The following is a 26,583-nucleotide window of genomic DNA, read 5'->3' as shown; positions in this document are numbered from 1 at the left end:
TTACTAAAAATGTCAGAGCAACAATGTGATCTCCTCCAATCCAGTGTCAGCGTCGAAAAAGCTGCAGAAACTTACTTATGATATCTCCATCCAGATTGCTTAGAACATCAAAAAGCCCATTACACCCCCATACTGCCAACAAGAACCAAATATTCTGCAGCAATAACATGACTGACTCCGGGGCTGCCTCTGTATGCCTCCTACGGTCGTGACCTCAACTCCTCCGACTTTTCAATTTAGGGCATCTTGGGGAAGAATATATAATGCACATCATATCCAAATCCTTAATGGCAGAACGTTATACGTGATTGGCAGGTCCTTCATTCTCCAAAAATTTCAATCTGTTCACATGCGTATCGAAGCTGTTATTGAATAAAAAAAATAGTTTAATAAGGTAACATATTGCAAGTTGTGTTGAGTTGTTTTTCTCGATGTCATAATAATAATGTTTATCGTAACTTAATCATGCAACAAAAATATTATATATGTTTCCACTCTATAGATCGATTTTACGGTTTCAATTAATTTTCTCCCATTGTCATCAAAATTTCATGTATAGAATCGGTCTTGACCGAATTTTTCTTTACAACCGATATTGAACAAACTTCTTTAACGGACCAAATTCGTTCGGTACACTAAAAATTATGACAGTTTCAGCCCGGTCTAGGATTTTCAGACCCAAACACAACACTAGTATTTATGTAATATTTCTAAAGTTTACAGAAACAAAACATTTAGTAGGCTGTACAGCATACATATAGCAAACATTCATCATTGATAGTTACATAGGGTTTTTCCTCCACATATACGTGCTTGGGTAGATAAATGATTTGGCAGATTGCCAAATGGTGTAATGATACATTATAACTTCTTAAAACTTGAGTGGAAGCGCTCAACTCGACAAGCAAGAAAATAAAGTCATAATTATTAAGCATGAAAGCTACGTGTATATGACTTTTTTTTTAAACTATACTCGTTCAACGTATACCTATTCTAATGTTTTCATAATTTCCCGTTAACATACATTGTTGTCATAGTTGCTGTTAAAGTCACACTTCTGGTTACTTTACTGTTAAGCAGTTGAACATAGTTCAATAGGGTTTTTCGGAGTTCAAAAACAAATAATTGTAAAGTAAGACATTATATACTTATTTAAACATTTTTATAATTTATAGGTAGGGTAGTAAATCAAAACCCTGTTTTTGTTGTTGGCAACCGGAATATTATTTTTTTAATTTTTTTCTAACGCCGTAACCAACATACTTTTATTCTTGTTGAGAGAAAATCTAAGTATTAAGTGTAAGCACGAGTGCCTGTGCACATGAATGACGGAGAGTTACATGGATTAGTTATAAGTCCTTGTTAGACTCAGAGTAGAATTGAAGATCGAAAACGGATTAATTTTTACTATTGTCCTTGCTTGAAAAGGAATGGAACTTGTTTTTATTTATTTAATTCATTTAATGAACGCGCATGACAGGTAATGAGGGCGTCTGCAGGGGGTGGTCGGGAGGGGTGTCGCCTCCTCCCTCTCCCAAATTGAGGGAATTTTTCTTGTGTAATAGATTTTTTTTTGTCCAAGATGAAAAAATTTTACGTCAAATTATGATATGTTTTATTAAAAAAAAAGTCATTCAATTTAATTTCTTTTAAATAGCAGTAGATTTTTCGAAATTTTTTTTGAAAAAATGTAACATTTGAAGATTTTTTCCAAAAAAATCAATTTTTCAAATTTACTTCCCAATCAATTTAATTTTTTGTGAAAAGCCATGTATTTTTCAATATTCTTTTTTAACTAAAATTAAATTAGAAAAACTAATTCAAAAAAATAGTATATCTTTTATATATAGGGTAGGGAAGCAAAACTGGGACCAGAAAAATTGATTTAAAAATACATTAATTATTCAAAATTTTCAATAATAGGCAAAAAAAAATAATGCCAACAAAAAATGAAGACAAGCTTTTTGCTAATTTTTTTCACTCAATATGGCCACCTTTATTATCAATCACAACCATTACACGTCACCCTCCACTTCCTGACATCCTGGAGAGGTCTTCTCCATTTGTTTTCATCTTGGCCAACTTAAAAACCAGGCTTCTAGAATACTTAACAATGACATTTATCTTCATCACATCAACTCCAGCATCTTGGAGATCTGAGATATACTGCCTTTTTGCTTGTTTCTCCCTTATGACGATGAAATGACTAACTGATTTATTTAGTTTGTTTATGTAAAAAGAACGGCAGAAACACAATATCAAAAAATAATCACTGCACCTTTTTATAGTAAAACATTAATTTACCTAATTGCCTTACCCTATTATAGCCTGCGGACGCCCCTGGCTAATTTGTTGTCCTCTCAAACATTTTTTCAAATTTCTGGGATGAACATGTTTATCTTCCTTTTTTTACATACGGAGAATGCTTGATATTTACAACCCTAATATTGGGACAACGTATAACCAAAACAACTCTGGAAATCTTTTATGTAGGGCCGTCTTAGCTGTGGCAGTGCCCTAAGAAAAAGAAATATGCGATACCTAAATCCCAATATAAAAATAACATTATTTACAAAAATGTAAATAAAATGTGGCCGTTTCAGCCTTTTATAAATGTAAATTTCTAAAATATATACTATATATTAAGTATTATTAGAATGACTTTTTATGAAAGGCCAAGCCTTCTTCTGACCTTTTTAAACAATTTATGTCGATATTTAATACAATGGATTTTTTAATAATTAAAAAATAAGGACCTTTCCTTTTTTTTAAATATCTTTAAGAGAGAAAGTAATTTTCTTAGTTTACTCATGTGACCTTTATGTGGAAAATAAATTCTAATTTTTTTATTCAAATATTTTCTGTTGATTTGATTTGTTTCGGTCATTTTTGTTATCAATTATTTCTTTATTTCCAAATTACCTTTGACATATTTTCCAAATAACTCTATTAAATAAGAAAGTAACCTTATACAAAAAAGAAGAATAACATATTTACAAAACTATATAATACAATGGTTATCCCAATGTAGGGTTGTAGGATATATTTTCTCAATATATAGTGTATTTAAAAGAAGTATGTTGTTCAAATTTAGAATAGGTTTTTTTGTTATGTTCATTAAGAAATATAATTTTGTATATCTTATTTTATGCTTAATCTTCTGATTTATTGCATTTGAATGTAGTTATTTTTACAGACACCAGAAATGAAATAACCCCATCCTCTCCGTTGCAAGACTGTTTTTAATGAGTTTTGAATTCTTTGCTGTAGCTTTGATATATGCAGTCCATCAACACAAAAGTCTGCTAGAATTATTTTTCTCAAAGTTGAGTGTGGAATACATTTGTATTCTTTGACGAAATATCGTCAATTTCTATCAACAAATTTTTCTTAATAATCCTTTGGGAATCTTGCAAATTCCAGTTAAAGTACCCAAAATTGATCGAGACAATTAAAAAAACTGGAAATTCATAGATTTTATCTATTTGATAGGGGCCATATCGGGGCCAATATAAGTATTTTAAATCAAATATAGATTTTAAACTCTCACCATTACCCTTGAGTATCTTAACTTATCCCACAATTTTTAATAAAAGGTGTATAATTGGCTAAAATATGTCAAATATCGGCTTGTTTATGAGTTAAACAAACAAAGTTGGTTTTTTTCTGATCCTTGATTTATGTTCAAGAGTGTTTTTCTATTTACGTACCACATATACACGTCAATTTGACGTTACCCATTTGCTAATTATGGTCTGTAAACACAAAATCAAGTCAGAATGATTGTTTTCAAAATTCAGTCTTTCTAACATTTATATTCTTCGACTCATTATCCTCCATTTCTAAAAACTTATGATTCATTTTTAACCCTTTGACAGTACAAAAAATTACACTTAAAATTGATCCAAAATTCATTATCACAATTAACAAATTAAAAATATATTTGAAAGGCCAAATCAAGGCTAAATTAAGTAAATACAAATCAAGTAATGGTTGAGTATCTCAAATTATCCAAGAAAGTTTAAATATAAAGCTAACAATATATCCAAGAAATATTAGGCTCTATGTTTATATGGGGTAAAACAATATATGGGTAATTTTTCGTATTGTATGATTAGGTGCCATTCAAAAAGGAGGACCTGTCTATCATTTATGTTACAAAATGTAACATAAATCCTATAGTGTGGTAAATGCCTCTTTGAACGACCCCCAATGGAATTAAAAGAATTGATATTTGTTATCTTTTGTATACATGTCTTGTTTTTTTAACTATAAATATAAAAATGTATTCGTTGAATAGAATGAAGCTTTCCCCGGTACATGAAAAATCTGAACATTTACTAATTCAATAATTAATTAAGATTGAGTGATTCAATTGAATTCATATTTTGATATATTAAAGAATAAACAATCAGTTACAAGACGAAACAAACTTGACTCTCGAACTTAGGTATAAGTCGAAAAATGACACTTGTGATAGAAGAATTTCCATTCGCGCACTCCAAGCAGTTGAGCGTCTCCAGGACGCCTGTCTACACAGTCAGCAAGTCTAAACCGTTGGAGAGTAAGAAGGACTCCGTGAAAAAGGCCAAACTGCATCCAGAGAAGTTAAAGAAAACACCCCAAGCCAATCCCATCAAGTCCACGAGGGGCCCATACAAGAGATTTCCAAGTTTCACACTAGACTGTCCTGTGTCCAGAGAGCTATCAAAAAAGTAGATGGAGAGGGCCTTTTGAGAATGGAGGTGCCATTTTAGACACCAGCAATGAAAGGAAACGTTTCAAGACTCTTTTGAACTCTTTTTAGACACTTTTGGCATCTCCCCTACAGCCCTGATGCCAACTCCTCGACTACACTTTTTGCATCCATGTCGTGGAGAAGGCCTGCAATTTCCATTATTGAAACAACGGGTCCTGAATGCTACTGACAGCCAGCACTGGGACCCTATGTCAGAGGACTACATCTGCAGGAGCTTACAGGACTTCCGCTGCCTAGAAGCTATCACTGGCACTAAAGGCAGCTATAATAATGATTCAGAGAGCTCAGACACACATCCTTTTATAGTATTAATTTTATTGAAACTACATTGTTAATTAATAAACTAAATCTTGATGAAGGTTAACATTCAAAGTGCTCAGATTTTAATGTAGCAATTGGTAAATTCAAGTTGCAAATTTTTATTTCTGTATTATTTTTTTTCAAAAGATAATGCTTACTTTTCATTTAAGGAAAGAATAGATGAGCAACAAAAAAAGATTATTTTGTAAGATATGCAATAAAATACCTACATTTTTCTAGTGGTTCATGTATCAACATCAGGATTGAGAATCGTGGAATAAATTGTTTATTCAATAGAAGAAGAATTATTGTATTTCATATGTATATAACTAATTAATTACAATGTAATGTAATGTGAGTATTAGTATTTTTCCTTTCTTGGAAAGTTGTCTTTGAGTTGGACACATATTCTTTATCTATAATATCATAATAGTAACAAAAATACTATTAAATTTAAGTATTTCTTTTTATATTTCAAGAAGGACTATCTTCAATTTAAAGTATGTCTTTCACATATATTCTCATTATTACCACATTATGAGCACATGTTAGGTTTTAGAGCCTTTTTTGAATTCCATAACTTGCAAAATAAAAATAAAAAACTAACTCAAATAGTATGTGATGAACTAGCTAATTTTTGATGAAGCTGGATAATTGCAAAAATAGACAATCTAAAGCGTGGGGTAAAATCTCATATTCATATTGTTGTAAAACACATCTTATATCTAAAATACAGAACAATTTTTCCAATATGGAAGAGTTTTAGATTATTGACATGACATATAAAACATGAGTGTGCTTTTTAGGTTGGTTCAAAGTATAAGTAAACATTATGTAGTATTACATTTACTAAATTGGACCTAAGAATCGTCTCTGAAGTCCATATAATAAATGATATTTCCTTCTTTAGGAGCGAACTAGACGCAAGCCTACTCACATTGAGTTCAAAAGAATAATATCTCTTAGTCTTGTTGTCTCTTGAGCTACGTCGTTCCATGATTTGTAATTAGTAACTTCATGAATTATGTATAAAGATATGAAACTTGTATTATGAATAAATACAATATGGTTTTTTTCTGGAAGGAAAAAACCATATTTGCCGTAGGTGTAAAACTCCCAGAAATCCTGTGAAAACAGAATCCAAGAATCCCCACAGAAAAACTCTTGTATAAAAATTTAATTTTCATTTTCGGCCTGATATTTTTGCTGCAGAGGACAGTAAAAAAAACTTAATTTGAGCAAATTTTAAGCCTCTTTGGTCATTTCTGACGTGGTATAGGTCGTTTTAGTTTGGAAAAAAAGGATACTTTTGGTCAAAACGGGCCATTTTTAACCCTCTTGTCTCACGTAGTAATGTAAATTGTGTATATTTGTTAGCTCACTCGTTATTTTGGAATTGTTAATCTGAAGAATAAATTGTCTTATTCTGATCGTTGTTATTATTAGTGTTAGGCTGGTCCTATCTGTCTTTGCAATCAGTTGTTAGAACTTTCGGTCCTTGGAATTTTTCCTAGAAATGTTGATGGGTTATTAAGCCCAATAATATATATCAGATATTTATTAAGAGCGTTGCACAGTTCTTGTTTTCATTATAATGAAATATAACAAGAAAATAGCATTTTTTTTTACTAAGTTATATAATTTATTATAAAAAATAACAGAATAATTACAAAAAATGATAAAGACCCACAATGGTGTCATGAAGGATTGATTGAACATATTTAAGGATCAACATTTGAGACTGGACTGGAGAAGACCGGATTCAACTGGACCGCAGCTTTCTGTCCTAAATTAGGCCTCACACAACACGACATACGCTTCAATGCTTTATAGACATATTTGAGTCCCTTATAGGATTTTTATTAAAGTTTGTATGTTTAGTGATGATACCCAATGATTTGGGAAAGAGTTTATAATCTTTATTTGATATATGAGACTTAAATTGACCCCAATATAGCCCCCTTTAAACCAAATTGTTTAATTTATCATTTTTTATTGTGACAATCAATTGTGACTACTCTAAGTGTCATTTGTGAACACACGAAAGGGGTTAATAAGAATAGTTTTTTAAAAAGAAATAGACAATAATTTGTTGTGGAAATATAAAAAGTGAAATTCCCACTCAATTTTGAGGAAAATCATTCTATTTTACTTTTGTGTTCATAGGCCACATATAATGATTTAATTTCATTAGAAATACGTCAATTACTTATAAATACTTCTTTTTTTGTCTTGAAATATTTGTTCTTCTAAAAAAAAACACATGAAATTAATTGACAGGGAAGTGAGGGACAGTGGGTCATTTTTCTCCATCAATAATTATAATTTTTGGAAGTAGCCGGACATATTTAAAATTATTATTATTATTATTTTAATAATAAACATGAGTATATTTTGTAAAAATCAGGAAATTATAATCACGCATTACCTTGTTATTTTATAAATCATTTTTGATTCAGTTTAATCGTTCCGCTAAATTTGGTATTTTGACAAGCTATTATATCTCCTATTTTGAAAATAATGATTAACCATGGTCAAGAATAATTAGTCGGCCTTTCCATGACAAAAACAATTTATCTCTAGCTAAATTATTTCATATAATCTTTTATTGTTTCATTTATTATCTTTATGGAGCAAAGTTATTAAAATATGATTGAGGGTAGGGACATGGTTTTTATGTAAATATATGGACATAGACTACGAATAAGTTTTTTTATGTACATTATGTTAAATTGCGTAATTACTTTTTGTCGTTATTTTCTCTTTATTATTTGACGCAGTGTGTGAACAAAGATGAACATTAAGATACAAAGATTTTTTAGGCGGGGGGAGGGGGTAATAACATAGCGGCTTTAAATGTTGGAAAGGCCATAAATTTCTGCTTAGTGTATTAACATATTTAGAGTGGCCCATAAAAGCCAATGCCTTACACGAACAATTCTTGTCCTTCCATTTTGTTTCCTTCATAATGAATATTCCTTCTGCAAAATATTTTTGACTTTAATTAATATTTAATGGCGGCCCTTCCTTCTTAATTTTTTCCACTATATTGAAAAGTTGGCCGAGGAAAAAAAAAAAAAAAATTCCACTTTCATAATACACAATTTGCCATAAATTGGTATTTTATAGTAGTTTTAATATTCAATCTTTTTTAACATCAATTGAATCATCTAATATTTACTTGTTAACTAAGTACTGTATCATCAAAAAAAGTCATTATTAACTCGGTATTGATAAAATTTGCATTTATTCTACATTTCATTTGTGTTAAGAAAATAAAAATGTCCACAAATGTTGATAAATTACCCATTTTATTTAAACCTCTGCATGTCGCTTAAATGTTACCCTTTTTGGCAACAGAATACATTTTAACCATTAAGGTCAATTTAGAGAATGCACATAAAAACATTGATTTTGATAAGTACACAATAAGAGGCATTTTCAATTGTATATATGTTCTCGGGATGTTTCATACAACAATTTTATATATAATGCTCAAGGTTTTTAAAGAAAAAACTAAATGGAATATTTGTCTTTTTTTTTTGTCGTTGTTGTGACCTCATATTTCTTACATAATATGTTTATATTTGTGTTATACAAATTTAAACATTTTACACCAAATATGACTAACAAACATGGAATAAAAAAGGAAGGTGAGGGTTTTATGTTATGGCTCTGAGTACATACAACTTGTACACAAAGGGTACAGAGGTAGGGATTTTAAATCCTTAACAAGTTTAGACCTCAATATATTGGCAATCCTGAGATCTATATTTATGACAGTCTACAAAGCTGTATAGGATAAATACAAAATCCTTGACATATCCTCCAAATACAAACAATGTTCGGCAATTATTGTGAGCCTTCCTGTCGGTCACACGCCAAAGGAAATTATTGAATTAATGAAGCTTCCCAAATCAACTTCTTAGGATGTTGCCTAGGCAATCGAAGATTCTGACGTGCGAAAACACCTTCAAGGAAAGCTTATGAATGTTTTGGGGTAATAATTGAAAATGAATTAATTGAATACATGATGAAAAGGAATAAACATATGGTCTCCTTGCTCGCTGGATCTGAACCCATTGGACTACTATGCAGGAGGTGTCTTGGAGAGTGTTTCAATTAAAGTGTACATAACACTGTTGAACCCTTGTGGTGGCCAAAATGGACAAGGAAACAGGTTCAGGGTCAGGTTGGAGGGAATGTTGATTCCTTTGAGTGCTGGATTTTACATATATTTAAATATATTATCTTTAAATTTTCCAAATTTATATCCACACCCTGTATATACAAGCACTCAGTGGCCAGCCAAGGAAACCTCTGATCTTTATATTTGATATTTTGAATACATGTTTCCATCACCAAGCGTGACATTTGAGAGAATAGGTAAGAACATGAGAGCGTATGATGCACTCATATGTTCATATATGATCAAGAAAAAGGTATCAATATTTGGAAACGGGCCAACAGCTCCAGTATATGTAGAAATCAATATATAGATTGTGCAATATTTTACTCATGTTATTGTTAGTAGGTCATTATATATCATAGATGTTAGATATATTGACATACATAAGGAGGTTAAAGAAGTTTAGGTAGTAAAAAAGGTCATAAATTCAAATACATATAAAAATATGAACCCAACATCTGAAAATATGTCTTTTTTTATTTTTTTGTACTTTATTTAAAATAGAAGTAAAAAAATATGTAATCAATATTTAGAAAGCTAAACTATAGAGTATGAAAAAAAAAAAATCAAATTTGTAAATAAAAATATGAATGTTCAATAGAATGGCTCATATTATGTATGTAAAATATCAATGCTTTTATTTGTATTCCCTCACCCAACTTCTCAATCGGTCCTAATTAAGAAAATTTATTAATGTCCCATTTTTTTACATTTGAGTGACATTCAGGGGTCGTCCCCATTGGCTCTTAAACTTTTGATTCAAATTTATCAACAGTTGCTGACGTTTATAACACAAATTAAACGATGAATAAAATATTTTACCGACTCGAAAAGAGTTCATTCAATAATAGTTATTTTTGTAATTAAACTACTTTGTAGCTTTAAAAGCAATAGCAAAATAAAAAACTATACTATCCGTACGGTGGTGTGAGAGTCTGTAGCTTGTTACTTAAACTATTTGAACTAGTATTGTAATTATTTTATTTAAATTCTCGGCAATTGGCATATTTTACATTAAGTTTACTGGAACAGAATCGATGAAAGTAATATGGTGCGTAATTAGCTGTTTTTAATATCAAGACCATAATCACTATTCACATTCTCAGTCGTAAAATATGGCCCATTTTCTCCTTGCTGGTGTCCATCTTTGATACACTCTCAAACAATACTGAGCAAAGCAATCAGAAAAAGGTTATATGAGTTTTTTAAATAGGAAATTTTATCTTTCTAAAACCAATTGATATTAAAAAGGATTGAAGCAACAAAAACCATTGCTATTGGCATCATATATATTCATGTTTAAACAAAAAGTTGGTATTGTAACTTAATTTTTTCCCGGCTAACTTTTCAAAATATAGCCACCCATTAAGAAACGAGGCCACCTTCAAATATTAATTAAAGTATATAATATTTCGCAAAGGAAATTTACATTGTTTTATGAACAAAATGGAAAATATTAACTTTTAAGGGCCACCTTAATGTACAGTAGCTAAGCTTAAGATGTTTAGTAACTTTTATTTTCCTTACAATCAGTTGTCTTAGAAAACATTATTAATTAAAATAAAAGATTCTCACTTTTTATTTCATCTTTTTCCATTTCAAATATCAAGGTGAACAAACTCTATTCATTTCTTTTTACATAAACTTAAATTCATGTTTGTAAAACTGTTTGGGAGTATAACTATCAGTACGTATATAGTCATAAGATTTAATGTATGCTAACGTTTCTCAATACCTCTTAGAGTTTACTTGAGGGATATCCTGGGAAACCTGTTTTTAAACTCTGGGATAAGAATACTTGATATTGTGAAATGTACTTAGTTTATTGTACATTTTAAAACAAAATAAATTATAAATATCAAGTTGTTAATACATCGAATTTTAATTTATAACAGACAGCTGATGATAACAAGGGTAAAAAAATCAATTTTTTTTGACAAGTAGATAGTGTGAATTTAACCAAGTGCCCTCTATGATATTTAAACAAACTAACCCAGTAAATATTTTAAATTTCTTAGTGCCATTTCAAGTAGTACTCAGAGAAATTGACCAAGCCTAAACATTGTCAAAAAATGGCATAATAGGATTTCACATATTGAAAATGTGCAATAAAATCCATTATAGGTAAAAGCTCAATTACAGTAATGAAAATTGTGAGACCTATTGGGCATGTTAAAAGAAAACTTAAAATCAGCATGCTATCCCTCAAAATTGGAAAAATATTTTGGAGAAAAGCAGCTTGGCTGTCATGAGGTTATATCAGCTGTGACGAGGGAGGAAGGGGGTTGAAGGAAATAAGAAAGGACATGAGAAAGAATTACTCGTATTTTGATCCTGAATTCTACTCGTCGTTACCCTTATTATATCACACAGCTTTGCCTCCAAAAAGAAACAGAAAAAAGGGCCAAAATCATCTGGTAGTTAGCTAAATAAATCAATCACACCAATAAATAGTCAGTCTTACTCTCCGTCTTTCATGAGCAAGACCCTAATATTCGCTCCGGTGTTGTATAGATCAATGGTATATTTTATTAAGTAGAAAAGGTAATTCAGACCTCAGGAATTATATGATAGCAGCTTAGAAAAAGAAAATTCACTCTTCAGCTTCCAACTCAAAAAAAAAATAAAAAAGACGAGTTAAAAAATGCTACCGATTAGGATCACTGCTGCATTGCCTTTAACTATAGATTATCCTAATACATTCAATTAAAAATATGATACTTAATGTTTAAGTAAAAAAGCAACTTTTTTGCTTGTGAAATACGCTTGAGTCTAGAACAGTGATCAGGAATTCTTATTATGACAACAGATCTGTTTGGAATAAATATAGGGCCATTGTTGAAGCACTATACTTAAGTAGATGGTATTATGATAATCAAAGGGTGATTAAGTATTTAATCTAAAGGAACAATTTTATATATTTTACTTCATATTAGAATTCATGGCAGTATTTGCTCATACTTTCATTTACTTTCAAAAATAAACAGAGTAATACAAATACTACTAATGATTTAATTTAAAAATATGAGAAGAAAAAATATGCTTAAGGTTGTCAACACTTTTACATAGAAAATAGCAAATATGTATGTAAATATACTTATATTGACTAAAACCTTGTAAATCATCTAACGAATCAAATTTCCAAACTACATCTTTCCAAATTTTCAAATATGTTATATTATTTATTTTTCAAAATATAGAGCATTTTCATGTGACGTCAGTATTGTTGATGGCGGCCATTTTTGGAGCATAAACAAACATATTTTTTTATTAATAAATATGAAGGAAAATAGTCAAATATGCATTTGTATTTAAATGTCAAAATGGGACCAACAAATAAATGGATTTAAATCTTACTGTATTTTTCCAAAAATAACCCTCTAATGCATATTTAAAATAGGTTATTATATCGTTATAGAATCTTATTTCCATATTGTAGACAATAAGTTAACAATTACAATGGAATGAATTGGATATTTTCTTGTCCACAATGGATAAAACATAAGTAATTGTAGTAAATCTATTCAATTTAATTAGAATTATTAGTAGATATAACTTTTATTTAAATCTAATATCACTGTTTATCATTAGCGTCTAATAGTATTCAATTCAGATTTTATGACTTTTTTTATTTTTAAAGACATTTAATAGAGATTTATTGGAAATTTGTTCATATTATGTAGTAAAAATATGAATTATGAGCCCCAAAGATGACATCACCCTCAACTATGATTCAATTTATGATGTCAAATAAAAACGCTCTGTAGAGCAATTTCACGTGATGCCGGTCATCTCGGGAGCCTAAACAATCCTATTTTGAAAGAATAAAACACTAATTTTATTAAAGTTAAGGAAAATATTGAATTTCTACCGTGTAGTATAATATCAAAAAAGGACCGTCAATTAAAAGTCCAATATATGGCTTTATAATATATCATAGCATAATATGAGTAAAAACTTTTTAATCACATCGACATGCACTTTTTTTTTCCATACTATGGACACTACAGAATAAGTTAACTATTACAATTGAAAGAACAACATATTATTCTCCAATTATCTTACGCTTTTTGTCCCTACTCGTTCAAAGATAAAAGTTGTACAAATCTAGCCATTTTTGTTGCTTTTTAGTATATATTACTTTGATTTAATTAAAATATCCCCCTTTTTCATTGATTTCAAGTCGTATTCAAAGCAAATCTTAAGTCTTTTTTTATTCTTTAAACTGTTTGATGGAGTTTAATCAATTTATTGAAAGTTTGTGCTTTTATCAAGTAAAAATGTCAACCATAAGTGCCTAAGATGTTGCAATATTCAATTATAATGAAATCGATAAAGTCAGAGAAAAATTACAATAACCGGAATATTTATGTATATCAATGTGTAGTAATATTTTCATACGGGTTCTAATACAAATACATGAATTGGTGTTTATGGAAGTACGTTTCCTCCTAAAAATATAAAACAATAATAATGCAGAGGGGAATTGACATGCACTTACATGGGCGTTTTGTGATTAATGTTTGGAGTAGGATCTCCGAACTAAAAAATGGAATGACTTTTTCTTATAAAAGAACATTTTTATTCTTGCCTTTTATGTAAAGGACAATTTTGTTTGGTTGATGAGGAGAGGTCAGAAATTTAAGAGGTCACGTCATTGATGTTTTTTTTTTTTCTTGTGACGTAGTGTAACTGCATGTACCGCTTCTAATATTTATTTAGTATTTTACCGGTTTAAATGTATCAGTACCCCGGTACGACAATAATATTGGTATAGCGAACCGTGAGCGGTCACTTTGCTGAAAACCTTTTTTCTAAAAGCTACATTGACAAATGTAATTTTGTCAAACGGTCATATTGCTGAATGACAACTTTGTCGAACAAAACATGAAATATACTTTAAGATGATTCACCCTACAAAACCAGGTAATTATGATTAACACTTATGTTACTTAAATTTTAAAACATAATATGTTATTTATTACCCACGAATTGCAATCATTAGGTGTTCATGAATTAATAAATAATTTATTCATTTCAATATGAAGATGCTTCAACAATTGGTTCATACGGCTATTTGAACCGTTGTAACAAAAATTATGACAAACGTTCAATAAATCCCAAAGATATCTCATTAACACAAAAATATACATTGTATTTTGTTGCCGCTATCGATGTTTAGATATCTTTGCTGATTTTTTTTTTCGTATTGAATTTCAAGATGACTTGTGGTCTTTGTTTAGCTTAAGTTTCTTGTTCAACGACAAAACCATTTTGAGAATTATAGAGTAAAAGTCTTTCATAATTGAAATTTGTAATAAATAATTAATTAAACATTTCATTTTAAAAATTGGAGTTACATGAATTTGATTTTTAATTACATAGTATTGCAGCATGAATCATTAAAGAATATATTTTGATTCTTTTTGGTAAAGTTTCTGTTCAGCAATGTGGTCGTTCGACACTGTTTTATTTGGTAATGTTTCTTTTTGGCAAATTAACCTTTGACAAAGTGGCTTTCGGCAAGGTGCTATAGAATGATACGAAACATCACTTGCTAGTAGAGGTGCTCCAACTAACCTAGTGCAAATATTTTTTGATATTATAAATTACGCAATATAACCTTTTAAGAATTATAAAAATTAATTGATATATTTTTAAGAAAAATATGGATGCTTGAAATTTATGTCATTTTACTTATTATCAAATAACAAAGAATTAAATCTTTGCATGAATTTTTCCGTAAAATGTCAAATTTCCTTACATATCAATTTTTTAATTACATTTTTCCATAATAATTATTTTTAATAGCTCATAAAAAAATATATTTATCCATAAAAAACTTTCTAGGTGTTCGATTTAAAAAATTAAGAAATCTCAGTTTTTTATTTAAAAAATACTTTTTTTCAAAATTTATTTTTTATGTTCTTTAAGTCACTGCAACGAGGGGACCCTCCTAAATGTTAGTCCATTTTAGTTTAAGAGCCAAGGGATACTATCTTTGAATGTCACTCCAAATTCTAAATATTTTCACAATAAAGACAGATTGAAAGGTTGAGCTAATTAAAATAAATACATTGCTTTTTTATTTACACATTAAGAGCCACCCTAATATATAATCATCTAACCTCACAATCATTTTTGTAAATGTGACTATAAAGTTGAAAATTAAGTTGAACTAAACGTCTGTGATATTTCATTTATTTTATACTATATATTAAATTCTTTTTTTTTTATACTGTATTGGTATAAGATATACATCAGGAAGAACTATATAGAGTGCAACTTTTTACTGTTTTTCATACATAAACTTTAGTTGCATGATATAGATTTTCCTTTTATCCCTACTTAACACAATTCTAAGAATTAAGAAATAATGACTTGCATTAACCAAAAGTTGTATAAAGTACCTCATAATATGTTTACAACTATTTGTAAGAAAGTAATAAAAAAGGTGGCGAACAGTAATCAAACTCATGAAGGCTTGAATAAACTGTACATTCTCCTACATTGTTTATTTTATGCTGATTTGAAATATACTATATATGGTGCATCAACAAAAAAAATACTTGAACAAATATCAAGAAAATGAGAAAATTCCAATTGTATATAAATTCGTAGGATGAGCTCAGATACCCAGAAATGTTATTTATATTATGGAACCATTATTTGATTATTGGTCCCTAAATAGATTTCTCAATTTAGAATCTCTCAATTTCACATTTTTTTATTGTGATCATAAATTTTTCCTATTAAAAGTACAATTTACGGCCCCTCCAAAAAGATACATAATAATAATTATTTGATAGAAATTGACCATGATTCGTTGAAGTGTACAAATGCAATCTGGACTCAATTTTAAGAAAACTCATTATAGCTTATTTTTGTGTAGACGGGCCACACATGTCCATACAAAAGAGTTGGTCCCTTCTCTATAGAAGACTAATTAGACTATACACACTTATTATATTTTCATCTATTGAAAATAGCATTCCTACTTGCGTCTCTAATTGACCTTTATTCCAAGACTCGTCCGTGACAAAAATATAAATAGGTTAAACTTATGTACGCGTAATGTGATCTTAGATACCCGCTTTTTATCCAAAATATTGCTCTATAAACGAAAATAAGGCTATAATCCTGTAAATGTATATACGAAGCACAAATTGTAATAGGAGTTAGAATGTAATGATGATGTAAACGAAAACTACAACTTACAAGTAACATAAACATTTTATCTCACATTAAAGAAGTAACTTTTTTAACGAGAATCTTTAAGGAATTTAGAACTGGTAAAGTAAATGTATTCTGGTAATAGCCCATTTATAATAATTGTAATTGTTCATGAAACTGCTCTTCTGATTCTTGTTTCTTTGTTAAAAACTCTCTCTTTCTTGGTGCATATACAGTCAAACTTTTATTAATCTGTCAGGCAAGAGAAACTAAAAATCAACCACTTTGTATAGGTGATTTTTAAAGCAGGTTTTTTATTTTGTACAAATCCGAAATTTGAAAAATAGGTATGGCTTCTTTGTGTGGTGACACGCATAAAACTGGAGACCGTTAAACCAAGTTGTTATGTATATACTATTTACTTATTTTGTAAGTATGAAGATGCCATTTTTGTAATGAAAAAAACTAAAGTTCAGAAATTAGAAAAGGAAAAACGGTTGTTGATTGTGCTCTTTCTCTCCCAAAAACCATATAACAGGCGGCAACAAATTGTAACAAGGACTCAGAAATACAATGAATTTCACTCCCACATTCGTTAGATATATGATAGTATTGAACATTGAAATGTTTGTAGGGATGTATGTATGGATGAACAGCCAACTGTTTTCTTGTGCCCAGACATTTTCTTTTTTTACATTCTGTTCCAGACATTTTTTAAAAACTAAATGAAATACCCGGTTTTTGGAGAAACAATCGAAAATCAGCTTAATATAAATTAAACTGAAAGAAGAGAAGAATAAAATTAAAATTTGCCATTATAAAAAAAGAAACAAGAATCACATATGTTCCATTTCTAAATATTTTAAAACCCACACTGATGGACAACAGTTCCTCTTTTTGAAAATAAAAATATGGTCATTTTAACATATAAATAGTTATGTACTTATAAAAAAGTATCAATAGGGAGAAGGCAGTGTTCACCTTGAGGGATTATAGGTTTTAGAGCTTAAGAAATTCCTTCATTAATAGAGTTGAAATGTTTATAATGAAAAAATTATCTTAAAAATTAAAAAAGGAAAAACATTTGTTTTGTGTCCTTCTTCTTCTTTTTTGTTTATTTATTTTTTTAATTGGTCTTCAGTGTGTTAACTTATCTCTCTGCAGTAAGCATTCTCGCACATATTTGATTTCAATTGTTTTAAAAATATATAATAAAATAAATATGGATAAATTAAAATATAATCAGAATATTTTCCCTCCACAAATATTACTTTAAATGTAAAAGGTTCTCTCTCCTATTTAAAGCAGTAATTCATTTTCTTCGCCCCAAATCATATAACAGGCAGCTGATATTAACAAAAGTGTTACTTTAGTTGTATCATTTATAATCACTGTCGCTTCTTCGTGCACTCCTTTTTACCTTACAAAAATGGCAAATCTAGCTATTAAACACTATTATCCTATTAAGTGCAGGGGCTAGAGTTAGCGGAAGCCATCACAGGCTAAAACATGAGGACTATAAAAATGCGGCTTTAAATCTATTAGTGACTTTAATATTAAGGTTTAAAGTAATTCGAAGCAAGGTTTAGAATTAGGGACAGAGTGCAGTATATTCCAATTTTTTTTTCTTTTAATAGGGTAATACGGTTTCCATGAAGTGTGTTATTTACGAATAAATCGTGGTTATTTTTAGAATAGCCAGCCACTTTTTTGGATTTGAGGCTGCTGTATCACATTTTTATTATTAATTATGAACTGTGGCAGCCTCTTTGAGGGGAGGGGCTCAAGGTCCCCTATAATTTACGAAGCCCCTCTAAAAATATATATATATATTGTTGGGGAAAAAACTTTTTAACTAAGTATATCTTGTTCATTATTGGTCACATCGTATCATACGATAAAGTGATGTAATGGTGTGAGTGTATACTCCAAACGTTTCCGTACAGTATTGTGTTTGACCAGTTCAGTCGTGAATAATTGCGCATCAAATATGGAGGTCTTAAAGGAAGAAATTCGCCATATTTTACAACATGAAATGGAGAAACGCGTTTAAAGAAACCAAGAAAATGTATACAGGCTGTTTTCTACTGTAAACAACTCGGTTGTTTGAAGCTGGCGATTGAATAGAAGCGTCCAGCGTTAGTGAATAGAAAATAAGAAGATATCATCAAGACAACACCAGACCGAACACATCATTGATGACATGCAAGAAGCTCGTCGAAGCTCAGATAGAAATTTCTTATGCATCGTCCTCTACATTCCAGACCTGGCACCAAGTGACTGTCATATGTTCCAGTCTATGGCCAAAACGTTTGGCGATAAAAATTTAGCATCAACAGAGGCCTGTGACAATTGGTTGTCCGAATTTTTGCCAATAGGGAGAAGGGTTTTTACAAAAAGGGCATTTTAAAGTTGGGTTCTTGTTAGCAAAAAGTTATTGAACAGAACGGGACATTTTGGCTGAAATCGGATGATTGTAACAGTTCCTATAAAACATTGAAACAAAGTGAGAAATATGAAAGTACTTTTTCTCGAATAATGAATCTATATACACAAGTAAATGTATTACAGTATTGATAATTTTGGAGGTAATCTCCCCCCAAAAAAAAAAAAAAAAATGATGCAAATTATCTACGCCCCTGATTAGGAATATTTCTCTTGAAACACATACAAATTAGTGCAATTTTATGTAGATACATAATTAGTATAAATATCTTTCTCCTCATTATTTATCTCCTGCTGGAATAATTTTAGTCATACAGGATCTAACCTAAACAAAAAATTTATTCTTTAAAAAGAAATTCAATATTTGATGTTGAACTATTAATAATAAAATCTTAAATTGGATTAATCATAATTTTTTCTATTGGTTTTCTTCAAAGTATCGATACGTAACATAGTATTTCTGTAAAATAAGTTTTTTGGCAAAACAAGATTTGTCTTATAGAATAAAATAAAAATAAAAAGGTGAGAAGGAAATAAAGGGAAGCTATAGCAATATTCTAAAAATAAACCAAAAGTTTTTATTTCGTTTGGGTTTAGTTCAAAATATATGTTTAAAATGGAACATCAGTAAACTCAAAAAATATACAGTATCTGCAACGTGGTGTGACCATAAAGATGCAAATAGAGTCCTTACACTGAGCAAAAGTATGGGATATATTTTATGACCGAAAGTTTGTTGATCAAAACAATGGAAAATATACATCAATTACTCAAAATCTTGTATGGAATTATCCTGTACTTCTATAAAAACTAAAAAGTACCATAAAAGAACATATATTCAAATGTAAAATGCACATAAAACTATTTAAAGTGCCTCTATGTGCTTGACTTACTATATATTACTACTACAATTTGATAGTTTTGATCAACTACGACGGTATCAAGTTCTTTTTTACATAATCACTCAATATTTTTTTATATCTATGGGTGAAACATTCTTTTCCCGATGTAGATTACAATCTATATCGGGAAAAGAATGTTTAATTTACAATTTCGATTCTTATTTATTATTTTTTTTACTGATATTTTTTTTTTTTTTTTTGTCAGTTTTGGTTTTTTAGGATGTCCTAATATAGTACTGTGCATTGCTGCAAGCATTGTCCATGTACCTTATGGTGTTATCTCGGACTATTATGTAAATTAATAAGGATATTGTATTTTTTTTTGTTTTTTTGAGTCTCAATATAATTTTAAGAATGAATTTATAATTATTTTGCGACAAGACAATCAATCGTTTTGTCGACAAACAAGTAAAAGTAAGCAATGCCCATGCTCCATTACGTATATAATAAATTTGTGGGCAGTTTGTTATAGGGGTATGTGCATCATTGTTGGCCTATTATTTCAAAATCTTACTAAAATATTTAATGATTTAGTGAAATTTCTAAGTAAAACAGAGATTTCACGAATTCCTAGAATTTTCAGAAATTTCCTGAAATCCCTAGTTTTACTGTACGTCATATAATTTCTATGCATTAAAATGTAAAGTATATTTAAAAAAGAATACCATTTATATACTTTTGTAAATTTACTCGGAATGATACCCCCGGCATGCTTTTATTTTTTCTTCCAATTTTGTTTGTTTTAATATTTGAGTTTTTGTGTACAATGAACTCCATATAAAGGGGCATTCAGGTAAATCCAGGTCCCAAAATGGCACCTTCATTTCTTTCAACATGTTTTGGATCTTGCAGCATTTTGAGAGGAAACTGATTTTTACTACCTTCATTCCTTCATGAATGAAAGTAAAAAAAAAGCAAGCCCATTGCTCTAGAATTCCGTTACTGTAAATGTATATATATAAAATATAAAAATAATTGGGATTTTCATATTTTTTTGATTTTTGTAGGATATTGTTTATAAGTTTACGTACGCCATATGTCTTTGATTAGTTAAAAGAAAAATGTCAAAAAAATATTTGTTATCTTATCAGAATTTTTAAAGGTAACTAATTCACACGTCGTTCATAAAATCATATTAACACATTATGTAGAGGTCAAAATGTCAAACTGTATAATTGGATGATTTATTCATTCACTAATTATATTTAATTGTAGGTATATGTATTGGCGAATAAGAATCAAGATGATTTGTTTTGACTTTTTAAACAAATCCTAAGGTCATGACGTCACGAAAGCAAAGATAAATAATAATTATTTATAGTCAAAATGATTTCATGCATACAGAAATAAGTTGTGAAAGTTCAACATTTCAACACATTTTCATTTGTTATTTGACTTTTTATACCCTTCTTGGCGTGTATGTACATGTGTAGACTAGGATGACCCTTAAAAATCAATGTTTTACTTTACTTGTCCTACTCTTCCGTTTTTTTCCCTTCATAATAAAACTTTGCTTTGCAAAAAAACAAAAAACATATATATTTTTTTTTGTACCGAAGTACAATTATATAAGAACTTATTACTTGGTGGTCCATTGAAATCTGATCACTTACTAATTCAATAATAAATTAAGTTGAGTGATTGAAATTAATATATGTATCGATATATTAAAACATAAACAATTAGTTACTAAAAAAAAAAGAAACCTGATCTCTCTATCTTATAAAAGTCGAGAAAATGACACTATAACAAGATTGAAGAATTTCCATTCGTTCACTGCAAGCAGTTGGACATCTTCAGGACGGTCATCTACGTCCGAAACGTTGGAGAGGAAGAAGGACTCTGTCAAAAAGTCCAAACTGGACAACAAGGAGTTAAAGAAAATAGCCCAGGGCGATTCCCTCAAGTCCATGAGGGCCCATACAAGAGATCTTGGGATTTCTCCCACCAAACTGTTCAGAGAGTAATAAAAAAAGTGTGTAGATAGAGCCTTGTGAGGGTGACATCAACAATAAAAGATACCCGTATCCTTCATTGCGAAACTCTTTAAAGTTTTTTGAAATCTTTTTTTACAACCCTCATGCCAACATCCTCGACCACACCTTTTGGGTGCATGTCGAGGGAAAGGCCTGCAGTGTTTGTCATCCAAACACCTAGGCCCTCAAAGCCACTGTTAACCCGTACTGGGACAACATGACAGAAAACTTCATCTGTATAATCCTAGAAGCCATCCTTGCCGCTAAGGGCGGCTAAACTAATGATTAAGAGAGCTCAAAAAATAAATATTTATAGTTTTAACTTTGTTGAAATTCTATTGTTAATTAATAAATTATATCTTATTGAAGTTTAAAATTCAAAGTGTTTAGATTTGATGGAACACTCAGTATTATAACATGTGGCTGGCTCGCGCCTAAAACGTAACAAAAACCATAAACAAAAAATAAAGGAAATCATATTCCTATAAAAATCTCACTAAATGTCTATAAATAAATTAGGCATAATTATCAGGCAATGGCGTTCTAGTGGATCTAAATTTGTATAAGAAGCTTTGAACTTTTATGGTCATCATTTTTGGTTAGGGTCAATTTAAAAATATGTAAAACCCGTAGTGCTTAAAAATATTTCCAAATTCAAATAAAAAATACATTTAAGTGATGTTAGTCATTCTATTATGCTCAAATTCATTTTACAAATATCTTACAAAAGAAGAAAATTCGTTCTTTATTAGTCTTTCCATACACACTACCCAAAGATTAGGTGATGCTAACTATTATATAGATTATCCAAAAATGTGAATGATCGAGCATAGAGATCTCCAGACTTTTGACTATCTCTGTGACCAGTTTTTCTTCTTTTGATTCAAAAAGTGCAAAATATTTTTGAGTTTAATTAATTTTTAATGTTTTACTTATATTGAAAAGCTAGCCGAAAATTAATTATACATATCCAACTTTTTCTAAAAGCATAAATTGATGTACAAAACCAACTTTGTCAATAAGGATTTATATATTTTATGCCAATAACTTTACTGGATGAGTAGTTTGTGTCGTTTCAATATTCAAACCTTTTTAGCAACAATTGTATTATTTCAAATTTAGTACTTTATTTGACGGAAGTACGCGGAATTGTCTGGAGTTATTAAGCGTCGACGAACCTACAAATTTTGAGAAATAATTACTAAGAAAATATCCCCCCTCCCTCTCAAATTCTTGGTGTTACTCTCCGTTTCAAGAGGAGACTCACACGTGGTTACTCACTCAATACTTCAACGTTCTCTCCTCAAAAATAAAAAATAATAATAACAGCGATTTGAGGAGTGGGGGAGTGCGGAAGCTTGTTACTTAACCTCATCTAAAGTAACATTCATTTATATGAATGTGACTAGTAAGTACTTCCTTTTTTAATATAAGTTGAACTTTAAAGGCTACAATATTTAATTCATTTTATCTATAGAACTCCTCGTATATTATTAGTTATGTTTATTGTGTGTATTTTTACACACAATAAACTGTTTTTATGGAATTGGTAAAATAAAGACTTATCTTTCTTTTTCTTAGGAGTTGCCATTAATATTTAATTCTTAAGTAGGGAACTTCTATTTCAAATTAATGAATTATATTCAAAACCTGATTGAACATTCGTGTGTGTTCATAAAAGACGGAGAGTAAGCTTGAAGATTTGTTGCAGATTATAATTGTAAGTCCATGATGGGCTCAGAGTAGAATTAAGGATCCATATCAGAGTATTTCTTGCCTATGTCCATGTTAATTTCATTCTCCCCCTTCTTACAGCTGATTGTTCAAATTGTTTGGGTTACCATGTTGATTTTCGGTGTCTTTCTTTTAACATGCCCAACATACACATTATTTTCATCACTATATATTATACTCTATTTTTCCTTATATACTGCATTGTTACATCATATACATACATCTGGGAGCACTATATATAGTACACCCAGTGACTATTTTTCATACAGATAAGCAATGCTTAATTAATATAGATTGCATTTGTGTTTAAGAATAAAAAGTCAGCAAATGCAGGTAAATTTACAATGTGAGTCCATTTTATTAGTCCCGGGGTACCCTCTCTGAATATCATTCAAATGTTACAATCTTTGATACATAAAAATATTTTCACAATTAGAACCAATTGAGAGGGTGATAAAATGAAAATAAAAACATTGCTTTTATTTTTTTACACAGTGAGAACCACCCTAACATACAAGGTAGTGTTATTCATACTACGAGAGTTATATTTCATTCAATATTCCGGTTGAGCTTTTACTTCCGTACATTTGTACAAAATGAATAACGACTTGATGTGAAAGCTGTAGGGAGAGAGAGAAAGATCTGACCGTTGCATGGTCAATTTAAGTATTTGTTTTTGCTTTTATTCTACAAGAATTTGAATAAAGTATGACAAGGTCGAATTATAAAACTGATTTTTATATACATACATATTTTATCCTGTGGACCTATTAATGTTTTTTTTTTCTTTTTCTTTTTATTTTTTAGCAATAAAGATGCCTGCCCTGCATCATTCCACATATAACAGTTTCGGATACGGGTATTCGAGAAGAGGTTTAGAAAGTACTTTAATAATGTCTCGTGTTTGTACATCATCGATAGATACTTGTGTTCTGAATTTGGAAATTCAGAGACAAGAGCGTCGCCGTAGATTAGCCCGACTTCGAAATGATCCTGACGAGGATGATGAGGAGAAAAATGAATCTGAAAAACAAAACAGGTAATTTAGTAGAGTTTTTATTTATTCCATGGAAATTGATAGCGCATCCTTTTTAGAAGTTTCTTAAGGAAAAGGCTGCCTCCCACAGAAGTAAGAGATAAGATGGGAAATCTCATTTATAGACGTGGAGAGAGCGATCAAGAACGTTATTCTAGAGAATTGGAGCAATGGATTAGAAAAATGAAATGTACGGGAAACGGAGGAATGAGATTAGAACAATTTAAAGATATTAAAGTTGGACTCGATACAAATCCAATTATTTTTGGAAGTCCGAGTTTAGAGCCATATCCAAACATATACAAAGAGCCTGATTATAAATTTAAAGGGGGTAAGGATGAAAATGGTCGATGGAAAGGAAAAGGAGTCATTGAATTCGCCAATGGAGATACCATTTCTGGAAGTTTTCAAAATGGATATCGACATGGTGAATGTAAAATTGAAACTAATCGACTTAATTTACGTGCATTAGCTGGAACTTATGAAAACGACAGACTTTGTGGTAAAGCTAAACTAGTATTCCAAAACGATACTTCCTTAGAAGGATACTTTCTTGATGGCGTTCTCCATGGATTCGTTCGGTATTTTGATGCTAAGGGACGTTTAACCTTCATAGGAAATCACCGAAATGGTCGTCCACATGGGCCATGTTGGAAAGTAGTTAAGGGAGGTGGTTGTGTTGTTGGAAGGGTTAATGAATCTGGGGAATTGACGGGTATCAGAATAGCATATATTTTCCCTGATTACCAAACAGCACTTGTAGGAACATTTACAAAAGGTGTTTTAGAATATGCGAGAGTAGCCTATTTGAAGACTGTAGTGGAAGATCGAGGTATCAAAGTTCCTATTTTCTCTGAACCCAGTGGATGTTTATATGAGCATGAAATCATAGATTATGATAGCAAGATTAAAAATCCTCTCCTTCCAGATCCATATGAATCACGACTTGTTGAAGTTAAGCAGTCCAATGTACCGGGAGCAAATGATGGTTTATTTGCTAAAATAAGAATTGAAGCTTCTACGGTAGTTGCTTTTTATTATGGCAAACCTGTTTTAAACGCTGACTTAGAAGACAAGGATGATTGGGAAAAAAATGCGTATAAAATATTCGATCCATCTAGACCAAACGGGACAATGGACATCCCAGTGGAATTCCGGGATATAAAAAACTATTGTGCAACTCTGGCACACAAAACAAATCATTCTTTCCTTCCCAATGCCGAATTTTTGTCATTTGATCACCCAAGATTTGGAGTCATTCCTTGTTTAGTAACTAACCATGACGTGGAAGCGGGAGAAGAAATATTTGTACATTATGGCTACGATATGGATGGATGTCCTGACTGGTATGAAGTAGTTTGGCTTCAGGGAACATATCCTGTACCTGAAAGTCTTAAGGAAGGTTGGGATCTGGAGCAAAAGAAGTCAAATATCGTCAACGACTCTGTTAGCCTTTCTAACGTCGACATGGTTGAAAACGGCAAGAGTAGTGATGGAAATGTCAAACTGGAAGAATAATAAAATAAATGAAACGTCATTGTTAAAATCTCACGAAAACATGAAAAGTTTTTAAGTCCGAGGATATTCTATTATACCACCTACATATATTCAAAATAATGTCCAAAAATTAAACTTTAAACTATAATCATGGGCTCTTTGATGATACGTTTTACTATTTATAAAATATCCTCTATTTAAAGATACATTGCCAATTGTGTATTCATAAGAAAATGTTTCATTTTAATTTTGTCTTATTTGTGTATAATACTAAAGTTAACTCTTTCTGTACAAAAAATTTATATCAATTTATTAGATAAATCTTTTACAAGATCTCAATTATGTGACAAACTTTAAGGATATTAATATTCAATTTAAGGTTATATGATTCATGCGCCACTAAAAATGAATACTTTTTACTAAATTTCTCATTTATATGTATAGATATACAAAATACATGCTGTTACTTGTGATTTAAAAGAAGTTTACGTAAGAACAATAAATTAATCTGATTGAAGCTTTATTTTTTTATTTAAAACAACAAAGTTTCTTAAACATACGTAAATAAATAT

The 26,583-nt window shown here is 30.2% G+C and overlaps 1 protein-coding gene across 3 annotated transcripts; it reads left to right on the top strand.

The window, feature by feature from the left end:
- The first annotated feature begins 971 nt into the window (after positions 1-971).
- On the top strand, positions 972-26,528 carry LOC121121404 (histone-lysine N-methyltransferase SETD7). 3 transcript variants are annotated; one of them, XM_071889844.1, is made up of 4 exons: positions 19,688-20,718; positions 20,776-20,870; positions 24,286-24,517; positions 24,574-26,528. In XM_071889844.1, the coding sequence occupies exons 3-4, from the start codon at positions 24,294-24,296 to the stop codon at positions 26,030-26,032; spliced, it is 1,683 nt and encodes a 560-aa protein (XP_071745945.1). In that variant the 5' UTR covers positions 19,688-20,718; positions 20,776-20,870; positions 24,286-24,293; the 3' UTR covers positions 26,033-26,528. The 3 variants fall into 3 exon arrangements, with proteins under 3 accessions (XP_040572250.1, XP_040572251.1, XP_071745945.1); XM_040716316.2 differs by lacking the exons at positions 19,688-20,718; positions 20,776-20,870 and adding an exon at positions 972-1,132; XM_040716317.2 differs by lacking the exons at positions 19,688-20,718; positions 20,776-20,870 and adding an exon at positions 996-1,127.
- The last annotated feature ends 55 nt before the right edge of the window (positions 26,529-26,583 follow it).

This window comes from Lepeophtheirus salmonis, chromosome 7, assembly GCF_016086655.4.
Source record: "Lepeophtheirus salmonis chromosome 7, UVic_Lsal_1.4, whole genome shotgun sequence".
NCBI lineage: Eukaryota > Metazoa > Arthropoda > Copepoda > Siphonostomatoida > Caligidae > Lepeophtheirus > Lepeophtheirus salmonis.
Note: the sequence above shows the minus strand (reverse complement) of the source record. Positions and strands in the feature narration are given on the sequence as shown.